At 37.0% G+C, this 12772-nt stretch overlaps 2 protein-coding genes across 2 annotated transcripts; both read left to right on the top strand.

Annotated features, from left to right (window-relative positions):
• Positions 1–4055: 4055 nt before the first annotated feature.
• On the top strand, positions 4056–5837 carry LOC115561643 (olfactory receptor 3A3-like). Its single transcript, XM_030381794.1, has one exon. The coding sequence runs from the start codon at positions 4196–4198 to the stop codon at positions 5129–5131; it is 936 nt and encodes a 311-aa protein (XP_030237654.1). The 5' UTR covers positions 4056–4195; the 3' UTR covers positions 5132–5837.
• Positions 5838–8633: 2796 nt separating this feature from the next.
• Positions 8634–10224, top strand: LOC115561781 (olfactory receptor 52H1-like). Its single transcript, XM_030382015.1, has 2 exons — positions 8634–8678; positions 9079–10224. The coding sequence occupies exon 2, from the start codon at positions 9117–9119 to the stop codon at positions 10062–10064; it is 948 nt and encodes a 315-aa protein (XP_030237875.1). The 5' UTR covers positions 8634–8678; positions 9079–9116; the 3' UTR covers positions 10065–10224.
• The last annotated feature ends 2548 nt before the right edge of the window (positions 10225–12772 follow it).

The raw sequence follows: 12772 nt of genomic DNA, 5'->3' as shown, positions 1-12772 counted from the left end.
TCAGGGAAGAGCCTAATTTTCTTTGTTCTAATGAGAACCTCTTCACAAATTGGCATTGAAAGTAATTTATGCATGTAAGAATCTTACACTTAGTCAATCTACATGATTTTTTCAATAGGATATAACATAAAAACAATGAATACCTATGAATGCAATTGCTTTCCTCACTGAAAGACTACCAACAGCAGGCCGCACAATTCTGGAAACACAGGTAGAGAAAGAAAAATAAGGAAAGGTGAATAAATAAGAATACATTCTGAACAGAACCACAAAACATACGCATCATACTTCATATCTTGTCATATCTCATATAATAAACCACAACCGATCCCAATCCATATGTTACCATACATCAACAAATAAACACCAGACTATACTGGATGCAGATGGAGGAGGTTCTGACTCCAACCAAAGGGAGTTACCTAGCACTACCTACTCAATAATGACGAAAATCCCTGTGATAAAAATGTGAACAAAAATCTCATTCAATAAACAATTCTGCTAAATGACTAGCTAATATGCAACGCTGGTAACAACTAAAGCCATGCACAGTCACAGGGGTACTTGGTTCTCTGATTACATGCGAGCCGTGGATCCAGTAGGGGACATGCCAAGTCTGAGGGCGACCGGACTGGTGACCCCTTTTATCCGTGATGAAGGGGTCCTCCTCCAGGCTACCGGAAACAGCTGTCAAAGGTTACCAGCTCCAGGACCGCCAGTCCAAGTTCTTAAAGAAATGAATGGCTGATCTGAGTTCTATAGTGAGGTTTATTATTGATAATCAATCAGCAGGTGTCAACATTTCTATGGGGCGATGAGATGAAAGTATTTGCATGTATATGTATATGTCCATGTATAAAAGTGTCATGGTAACATTTTACAATTAGGGTACAATAATTAACCATTAATTAACATAAGTGGATGCATTGATAAGCATTAACTAACTAAGTTTACTTATGGTCTGGTAATCATTTACCAATGTTGGTGTTTATTCATTAATAAACCCTTAGTTAAAGTGTTACCAATTACATTATATAAATCAGATAAAAGGAATAAATTAAAAGCTGGTTGCACATTGACCTTGAGATGATTCAATATTCCACGTGCCCTTCTGATTATTCCAAATCTTCCGTTATAGCTGTAAACAATTCCAAATAACATACCATCACCAATGATTACACTTACATAAGAAATGTAATATTCATTAAAAAAACATGCAATGGTTTAAATACTGCTCCTGTTTCTAGCAGTAGTAGTAGTACATCCTATTTCAGACTGACCAGGAATACTGGAAGAATGCTTTCTGTGAATGAGCTTTGGGTGATCTTAATCCTTCCTGGGTGGTTGGTGTGGTCATTTTCCCATAAGAGGAAAATCAAAAGACTAACCAAGGGCTCAAATCAATTAAGACATTTAAACCTATTCAAGCCAAGGTCCACTGTGTCCATTTCCCTGGAGTGGGCCGATTAGCTCAGCCCGAAGGCCAACTTAACAGTCCACATGTTCAAAAGGCCCACATGTGTCCACTTCAGTCCCATGTCGTCCAAGCTGCACTGGTGTTTCAATTACTATTCAATGAGTTTCACCTAAATGTCATTCCTTTGGTGAAGTTAAATGTAAAGCTTAGAAATGTGGATGCAAAAGGAAGAAAAAAAAATTAAAATCTTGTTAGTTACGATTATTTTGCCCGATATTGTTATTGCGATTAATTCATTGCGATTAATGGATTATCAATTACAATTGCCAACCAGGCAAACATTTCACAGTACTGTTTCATTTTATTTCCACTGGTGGAGATTCCTCAGACCCTTGATGGACAGTCTAGACATCTAGCGGCCCTATCAGCAATTCCTGTGATTTGATGGAGCGCTTATTGTTGAGTTGTAGCAGTTTGTAATTTTACATAAATATAACAGGAATACAAAATCAGATGTATTTTTTTAATTTTTATTGATAATACTTATGCGTTTTCAAATTTTTGGAATAATACGGTACTTAAAGTTTGGCCCATTGATTTTGTTTACATGGAGAAGAATATTTGCACTCAGTTTTAGTAATTTTCTGTGTAAAACATACATTTATAGACTTTGCCGAAAAGTGTGTCTTTTTATAATGTTAGTTAAGTTGTGAACAAAAGGACAACTATTTAAATATACTTCAGAACATGTAAACTATAAAGTTTCAAATAAGTAAAATATGATTATGTGGCCTCAACAACAACCCTTTCACGACTTCGACTGAGTGACACTTTTCATGAACAACATTGTGCTAAACCTATTAACAACAAGGGGCTTTCCGGAGCCCCAGGGAATAATTAACGATGGGAGGATAATAACACATCATTTAAAACTCCCTCTAAGGGACTCATTATTAACTGTGGTGTTTTTCCCTCATAAGTAATGATCCCAACCCTTCGGACGGATGATGACAGGAGGCCAGATCTGAGATGATTGTATCCCTTGGCCTCAAGACAGTGTCAAAATAACTATGTAGCAAACAAGACGGCGGAACATATTATTCTCCCAGGGATTTAGATGGATAGTCATCAGTCAACTCCACAGGGGGTAATCCCCGGGAGAAGTTTCATCACAAGGAATTTTGGTGTCACAGTAACAGTTTGTTTTTGTTTTCAGAGATGATTATTTGTCGCAGAGGATTGTAAAGTGTGATAGAAAAAGAAAAGAAAAAGAAAAAGATATGAATCATATCATTTGATCATATATATCTCTTTGGATACCCCAAATGTCCTTGTGGTGAAGGGACAGGAAGGTTTAAAACCTTCCTGTTTATGAAAACCTATTCATTTTAAGAAAAAATATTGTTAGAAATTTAAATCTATAGTAATCTATTTTGATTTCTATATCTCTTCCATGTTTCCTGCCCTATTTCAAAATATATTTTTATTTAATTTTAGAATTATTTAGGAATTTGTATGAATGTATGAATAAAAGCGAAGCAAGTTAGCAACACCCATATAACCTCTATGGGCATTTATTGTTTCTGCAGAACAGGCAAAACAGGCAAAACAAATAAAAACAGTTTTACCAAAAATGGTAATAAATAACCTTGACGAAAAAATAAATGCAGTATAACTACAGAAGTCTCTGCTGGAAAGAGAGAGCTCATTCGGCTGGCATTTTGTGATGCAATGACGCGGTACTTCTTGCGTGTACCGGAAGAGATTGTATTTACAAAGGTGTTAACACATTGTGAAGGCACATTCTTAAATGTCACACACACACACACACACACACACACACACACACACACACACACACACACACACACACACACACACACAACCACACATACACACATAAACACAAACACACACACACACACACACACACACACACACACACACACACACACACACACACACACACACACACACACACACACACACACTCACACACATGGAAATATACTGTACATACCAGGTGAAGGGACAAAAAGAAAAGTAATACATTTAAATAGCAATGAAAAACGGATCACATCAAAAACAAAAGTAACCTGAAAGTAACTAACACATTTTGAAGTCTCCAAACAACGGTGTTGAATGCTGAATCAAGGGAAATTGACAAAGGTTAATTAAATGTAAAGTGTGTAGAATTTAGTAGCAACTAGCCAGCAACTGAATACACCCCCCCCACCCCCTCCACCCACACACACTCTAACAACTAGGTTGAAGGCCCATACTGGCCTGTATTATGTAATGTGCCAGTAGATATTCAGTTTTGTGGAACTTTTAGATTTTTGACAGCTCTAGCCTGCAAATTAATCAGTTTAACAAATCCCAATCCAGTACTTTTGCCATAGTCACCATGACCATCACTGGACATGTTGCAGGTCATGGTGGAGGTAACCAGCCTGTGTTGGTTCATGTTAATGTTGTTGAAGGATGGTCCATTTTCTGGCCTTCTTCTTTTCAACAACACTTTCTTTTCAAAAACAGTCTGTTTTCCCGGAGGACTTGTCAGAGGATGACGACAAGTGTCGGATTGCTTAATACAGTGACAGTCAGTGTAACCCTCACAGTGCCCGTCCGTCTTAACGGTCGCTCTGCCACATCTCTTCACTCGGTGAAGATTTGAATTTCTAAATGTTATTTTAACCATTTTTCCTGAATTGTGATCGCTAACTCCTCTGAAGCTGTCGTTTTTTTTTTTTCAATGCACATATTTTTTTGCTCAATATGGAAAATGAATCCATGAGTGTAATCAATGTAGTAAGTCTGGACCCGTTCTATATTCCACCACGAGGAAGGTACCCCATATTCTTCCTTGGTGTCATGATCTATCTGTTTGCCATATTCTGCAACTTGACCTTGCTGGCTGTGATCATATTCGAGAGGAAGCTGCACACTCCCATGTACTTCATCCTGTTTAGCTTGCCTCTCAACGACCTGGTGGGCATAACGGCCATGCTCCCCAAGGTGCTCTCCGACATTGTCACAGGAACCAGAAAGGTGCACTACCAGCTGTGTGTGCTGCAGGCTTTCCTCCTCCACATGTACGGAGGGGGAGTCCTGTTCATCCTGGCCGCCATGGCGTTCGACCGCTACATGGCCATCTGCAGGCCCCTGAGGTACCGCTCAGTGATGTCGGTCCGGACCGTAGTGTCCATCGTCTGTCTGGTGTGGGGCCTGGACTTCGTCCTCATCCTGTCCCTGTTCGTACTGCAGACCCGGCTGCCCAAGTGCAGGACGGCCGTGATGAACGTGTTCTGTGACAACCCGTCGCTGCTGAAGCTCTCGTGCGGCAACACCGCGCTCAACAACATCGTCGGCCTGCTCACCACGGCCGCCATGCAACTGCTGAGCGTGTCCGTGCAGCTGTTCTCCTACATCAGGATCCTGGTCGCGTGCATCGGGTCCAGGAGGTCCGAGGCCAAGACCAAGGCCATCAACACTTGCATGTCCCAACTCATCATATTCTGCATATTCGAAATCGTGGGCACCTTCACCATTTTATCCCACAGATTCAAAAACGTCTCGCCTGACTTGCAAAAGATAATGGGCATGCTGATATTCCTTGTCAACCCTATTCTGAATCCCATTGTCTATGGGCTGAAGACGAGTGAGATTAGGAACACACTACTGGCACTGGTTAAAAATAAAAGAACAGGCTGAGGCAGGATTGATACGTGTTGAGGTGAAGAATACACACTTTATTGGTCAGATGTAGGAACCATTCCTATGTTCATTATCAACGCATTCTGCTGCTACTTGACTAATCTCCTCCTTTCCATTCAGATTTACGTTGTTTGTAATCCACTTCATATCAAAGTCATATCAGTGTTTCCTTTCCGAAAATTATAAGACATGGTCACATGTACACTGATAATCTCACGGCAACCCGTGGACATAATAGATGAAAGAGAAATGTCGCAAAGGTTGTATAAAATATGACAAACAATTGCAAGGTTTATAAAACGTGCTGTTTAAATGTAATTATAACAGGAAAATAACATGAACCATTGTGATGGGCATATGCTCTCCTGCTGTTGACAGGTTGTTTAGAGGCAAGGTAAGACAGACAAGGCCCATGGGCCATGACACCACACCACTTCACACAAACACAGAATCGTGGCACTTTCTGGGCATATTCTAAAGCGAAATTGTCCAACTTCACAAAACACTACATTATTAGTAGATTGATAATAGCAATACATTGGCTGTATTGTAAGTGAGTAATAGGGGAGTTTACAACAAATTGTTGCTAGGTTGTACTGTATTGCATGGATCATGTCGTCTTTCCCAGAAACTCTTCAGAAATATCCCATCATACATTTTGAAGGATAATTTATTGATGCATTATTTCTTCCCCACTAAATAAAGAGTGCTAAGGCTGATTTGCATATTGTGTGTCTCTGACCTAACTGACAAACATCTCTGTAAATCTACCTAGCTGACACATCAGATGTATTTGTACCTTCTTTGGGAAATAAATAGACAGACAGAGACACATATTGCCTTTTGTGTAAAAATATTGAGAGAGACTGCGGAAAAGCCTTCCTTGGAAAGGAATATATATATATATATATATATACTGTATATATATATATATATATATATATATATATATATATATATATATATATATATATATATATATATATAAATATATAGATATAGATATAGATATATATAGATATAAATATATATAGATATATAAAGGACACTGTTAAATAAATCACCAAAAATGTGGTATGGTTAAAGAGTGGTATTAGAGTGTAATAATGTAATCGCCATTGCTTGCAACTTTTTAACTTTACTTGTGAGGCTTTGGTGAAAAATGGCCAACATACATCTATGAGACAGAGTAACATCAAAAGGCACCAACCATAGCCCAAAGTAGGGTGACCATATCCAAACAAACAAAACCATCTCTGTAAAGCTACCTAGCTGACACATCAGATGTATTTGTACCTTATTTGGGAAATAAATAGACAGACAGAGACACAAATATGTATATATATATATATATATATATATATATATATATATATATATATATATAAAGGACACTGTTAAATAAATCACCAAAAATGTGGTATGGTTAAAGAGTGGTAATAGAGTGTAATAATGTTGCGTGCAACCTTTTAACTTTACTTGTGCTTTGGTGAAAAATGGCCAACATACACTCTAACTGTGTTTAAAAAGAGGTTATCTATGAGACAGAGTAACATCAAAAGGCACCAACCACAGCCCAAAGTAGGGTGACCATATCCAAACAAACCAAACCAGTGAGACAAAGGGTATGTGCGTCCCCATACCTGAGAAGAAATGTGGGTGTATCAACTATTATGTTTCCCCCAGTACTCAATCCACTTATTAAAGACAAGTTATTTGGTTAAAGACAAATAACTTCAGAAAAACTTGATTCAAATGTTAAAACGAGTGAGGTTAGCTAGAAAATGACGAGGATTGTTTTTATCTGACAACATATTGACCAATAACGTTTTCATAAAAATGTTTCAACTGAAAGTTATTTTGAGCCAGCCTTAGTAAGGTAGATTGATAATGAAATATATCAATAAATTAGGTCTCTACTGGATTACTGTTTTCTCGTCATTACTCGGAAGTTAGGAGGTCAAGGCAAGGCAAGGCAAGGCAACTTTATTTATATAGCACTTTTCATACACAAGGCAGACTCAAAGTGCTTCACATATAAACATTGTTATACAATAAAATAAAATAATAGATAAGTAAAAGAAAACATATGCAAAGAGATGAGTAAAATAGAAAGTTAAAAAGGCTTTTTAGTAAGTAAAATTGAAAGTGCAATGTATTTAAGAAAGTGAGAAAATTAAATTGAAAGTTATTTAAGATCAGATCAACAGACTCTCTGGAACCCAAGTCGGGACCACAACCCGACCTTAAGGACAATCTATTACAATATTCTAGGACTCTAGCCCAGAACCAAAGGCAAACAACAAACAACAAACAAATATTCAGTGATTATTCTAGGACTCTAGCCCAGAACCAAAGGCAAACAACAAACAACAAACAAATTCAAACACAACTTCATTACTCAGCAAATGTCATGTATTTTTCTGGTAAAAATAGAAAATAAAGGGAAAGTTAAAAAGGCATTTTAGTAAAATAAAGGTAAAGTGTTTAAGATTTAGCAGAAAGCTAAAGCAAACATAAAAGTCTTCAATCTTGTTTTGAAGGTGCTCAGAGTTGGGGCAAGTCTTAAATCCTCAGGGAGTTTATTCCAGCTATTTGTTGCATAGTAACTAAATCCTGCTTTCCCATGTTTTGTGTTTACTCTGGGGATAATTAACAGATTGGTCTCAGAAGATCTTAGTGTTCTAGAAGGCTTATGTAGTGGAAGCATATCATTTAAATATTTTGGGCCTAAACCATGTAGGGATTTATAGGTTAGCAACATGATTTTGAAATCAATTCTCTGACCTACAGGAAGCCAATGTAACGATTTAAGAATTGGTGTAATATGTTCAAATTTTTTGGTCTTTGTTAAAACTCTAGCAGCAGCATTCTGAACAAGCTGAAGCTTCCTTAGAGTTTGTTTTGTGAGACCTGTAAGGAGACCATTGCAGTAATCAAGCTTACTAGTGATAAAGGCATCTACAAGTTTTTGTAAGTCTTCGGTGGACATGAGCCCTCTAAGTCTTGCTACATTTTTAAGGTGATAATATGCAGATTTTGTAACTGATTTGATGTGACTTTCGAAATGTAAACCAAGGGGATATTGACGACAACCTGTCTAGGCAAATTATTTTACATATTTGGAATAATGTACTGGCGTTACAGCGTGAGTATGAAAATAACATGCCTCGATCAAAACCACAAATAACACAAAAGTAACCCAATACTTCTGTTCATGGATGTGTGTGTGCAATAAAAGCAAAAACATTAAGGAAAAAACAAAAACAAAGATTTTTATTTTGTGATAAATATGCTTTACATCTTTCAATTCATCCAAATTAACCTGCCCTGAGCCCGAATGAACTGGCCCTTAGCCTCAATTAACTGACCCTCACACCAAATTAACTAACCATAAAAAATCATTAAGCTGATCCCAAGGCAATTTAATGTCCCTAAGGCGGAATACCATTGGGCATAACTTTCGATAATGGCCCATAAAATATCTTCCAATCAGCCCTCCAGTCGCAATACTGCAACCCAGTACCTGGCTGCTAAGCAAAAGGTAAGTTGCTTGAGGAAGGAGAGAGAGAGTTCAGCAATGATTGCCACACTGAGTCTTGAGGAGTTTTCAAATTATGTTACTGTTCTGTTGCCTGTTAGACTCTATTTAAGTTACTAGTGCAGTGTTCGGAACAGGTCGATTGCTTAGCGTCTGGTATTGCATCTTTCAGCTTTATTGTTTTCCACTCATCCAAACATCTTCACACTTCACACCCGTCATGTGTGAAATCGATCGGGTGAATGGTTGTCGAGAAATCAAAGGAAAGACAGAGACTCCTTCTGTTAAGTTAGATGATATCATATTGTGTTTTATTACTTTATTGTTAGTCCTCATACTGATATAATATCCTAAACTGATATTGCTTCTTGTGAAGAACCTTTTTTGCTTGTATTTCTTCTAGGAAAAGCCCGTTCTTTGGAATCCAAAAGCATCCTAACGATGAACACAAGTGATCCACTAGGTAACTGGGCGATACAACTAACACTACAGTCACTAGACCTACCGCCTGGCCAAGAATACCCAGTGTTTGTCGTAGGTACTCTGACGTATATAACCATTTTGTTCTGCAATACACTGGTGTTTGCAACGATTGTCTTCACAAAGAGTTTGCATAAGCCCATGTTCCTGCTGCTGTTAAACCTACCAATAATGGACATGATTGGAGCCACTGCTTTTCTACCACAGCTTGTAACCAGCATTTGGACCAAGAACCGCTCTATTTCCTACCCTGGGTGCCTCGTTCAGGGCTTTCTCATTCACCTCTACGGTACAGGGAACTTAATCTTTCTAACAGCCATGGCGTATGACAGATATGTTGCCATATGCTTTCCCCTTAGGTACAACTCTATCATGACTCCAAATACTTTGATGAGACTCATCATTTCCATTTGGTTTGCGGACATTCTGTTTTTCACAGTGTTGTTTTCTCTAGTCACAAGGTACAGTATTTGCAGGACTAAAATTGTGGATATTTACTGTAACAATCCATCGATGACAAAACTACTCTGTGAGGACACAAAGGTGAATAACTACTTGGGCTTGGCTTCCATTGTCATATTTCAAGGTGCCCCGCTGGTTATAATAATGTACACATACATCCAGATCTTGCTGACTTGTGTGATGACGAAGCAGGCTGATGCGAGAGGGAAAGCTCTCCAAACATGTGGAACACATCTGGTGGTTTTTTTATTCTTTGAATTCAATGCTGCCATCACTTTGATCTCTCACAGATTTGAGAGTGTGTCCCCATACCTGAGGAGAGCTTCGGGTGTATCAATTATTATATTTCCCCCAGTACTCAATCCACTTATATATGGATTGAAGACAAAAGAACTTCTGAAAAGCATGATTAAAATGTTTAAACGAGTGAGGTTACCCAGAAAATGACAAGGATTGTTTTTATCTGACAACATATTGACCTATAATGTTTTCCTTAAAATATTTGCTGTGAAATATCCTAATGTCCTTACGTTTTTTAATTCTTTTTCACAAATCCGTGGCAATGCAAAGTGCAATATAATGTTTATGAATAATCAATAGGATGACTTCTATAGCCTAACTTTAGTTTTAGCTTTTCTTTGAATTAGTTTTCTGGTTCAAAATAAGTCAAAGCTATACGTTATCTTTAATGCCCAGTGTCTATATATATATATATATATATATATATATATATATATATATATATATATATATATATATATATATATTTACGCTGTGGTGTGTTGGGGAGGCAGCACAACCAAGAGGGACTCCTCCAGGCTTGACAAGCTCATCAGGCGGGCCGGTTCTGTGGTCGGCTTCAAGCTGGATTGTCTGGTGACAGTGGCAGAGGAGAGAACCACAAAGAAGCTTCTGGCCATCCTGGATGACACCAGCCACCCTCTGCACACTGTCATCAGCAACCAAAGAAGCTCCTTCAGCAACAGGCTCCTCCTCCCCAGATGCCGCACCAACAGACTAATAAACTCCTTTGTCCATCGTGCCATCACACTCCACAACTCCGCACTTGGAGGGAGGAGGGGGGGGCAGCAGGAGGTGTACAGTGGATAAAGGGAAATAGAAATAGGATAGACTGATCGAGCTTGCATAATCTATTTATTCATTTATTGCTACACACCATTTATTTATTAACATAAATAAGATATAATAATTGCTGCTAACATCTGCTGCTGCTTCTTCTTCTTAAAATGTAGTTATTTATTTATACAATGTCTTGTTGCATTTTAGCTTGTGTTTTTCTTGCTTGTTTATGTGTCTTGTCTGTAATACCGCTGCTGGAATTTTGAATTTCCCTTGATAATAGCAATACATTGGCTGTATTGTAAGTGAGTAATAGGGGAGTTTACAACAAATTGTTGCTAGGTTGTACTGTATTGCATGGATCATGTCATCTTTCCCAGAAACTCTTCAGAAATATCGCATCATACATTTTGAAGGATAATTTATTGATGCATTATTTCTTCCCCACTAAATAAAGAGTGCTAAGGCTGATTTGCATATTGTGTGTCTCTGACCTAACTGACAAACATCTCTGTAAATCTACCTAGCTGACACATCAGATGTATTTGTACCTTCTTTGGTAAATAAATAGACAGACAGAGACACATATTGCCTTTTGTGTAGAAATATTGAGTGATACTGCGGAAAAGCCTTCCTTGGAAAGGAATATATATATATATATATAATATATATATATATATATATATATATATATATATATATATATGTATATATATATATATATATATATATATATATATATATATATATATATATATATATATATATATATATATATATAAATACATAAATAGATATAGATATAAATATATATAGATATAGATATATAAAGGACACTGTTAAATAAATCACCAAAAATGTGGTATGGTTAAAGAGTGGTATTAGAGTGTAATAATGTAATCGCCATTGCTTGCAACTTTTTAACTTTACTTGTGAGGCTTTGGTGAAAAATGGCCAACATACACTCTAACTGTGTTTAAAAATAGGTTATCTATGAGACAGAATAACATCAAAAGGCACCAACCATAGCCCAAAGTAGGGTGACCATATCCAAACAAACCAAACCATCTCTGTAAAGCTACCTAGCTGACACATCAGATGTATTTGTACCTTATTTGGGAAATAAATAGACAGACAGAGACACAAATATGTATGTATATATATATATATATATATATATATATATATATATATATATATATATATATATATATATATATATATATATATAAAGGACATTGTTAAATAAATCACCAAAAATGTGGTATGGTTAAAGAGTGGAAATAGAGTGTAATAATGTTGCGTGCAACCTTTTAACTTTACTTGTGCTTTGGTGAAAAATGGCCAACATACACTCTAACTGTGTTTAAAAAGAGGTTATCTATGAGACAGAGTAACATCAAAAGGCACCAGCCACAGCCCAAAGTAGGGTGACCATATCCAAACAAACCAAACCAGTGAGACAAAGGGTATGTGCGTCCCCATACCTGAGAAGAAATGTGGGTGTATCAACTATTATGTTTCCCCCAGTACTCAATCCACTTATTAAAGACAAGTTATTTGGTTAAAGACAAATAACTTCAGAAAAACTTGATTCAAATGTTAAAACGAGTGAGGTTAGCTAGAAAATGACGAGGATTGTTTTTATCTGACAACATATTGACCAATAACGTTTTCATAAAAATGTTTCAACTGAAAGTTATTTTGAGCCAGCCTTAGTAAGGTAGATTGATAATGAAATATATCAATAAATTAGGTCTCTACTGGATTACTGTTTTCTCGTCATTACTCGGAAGTTAGGAGGTCAAGGGGATATTGACGGCAACCTGTCTGGGCAAATTATTGGACATTTTGGAATAATGTACTGGCGTTACAGCGTGAGTATGAAAATAACATGCCTCGATCAAAACCACAAATAACACAAAAGTAACCCAATACTTCTGTTCATGGATGTTTGCGTGCAATAAAAGCAAACATTAAGGAAAAAACAAAAACAAAGATTTTTATTTTGTGATAAATATGCTTTACATCTTTCAATTCATCCAAATTAACCTGCCCTGAGCCCGAATGAACTG

Source organism: Gadus morhua, chromosome 16 (genome assembly GCF_902167405.1).
Source record: "Gadus morhua chromosome 16, gadMor3.0, whole genome shotgun sequence".
Taxonomy (NCBI): Eukaryota; Metazoa; Chordata; class Actinopteri; order Gadiformes; family Gadidae; genus Gadus; species Gadus morhua.
Note: the sequence above shows the minus strand (reverse complement) of the source record. Positions and strands in the feature narration are given on the sequence as shown.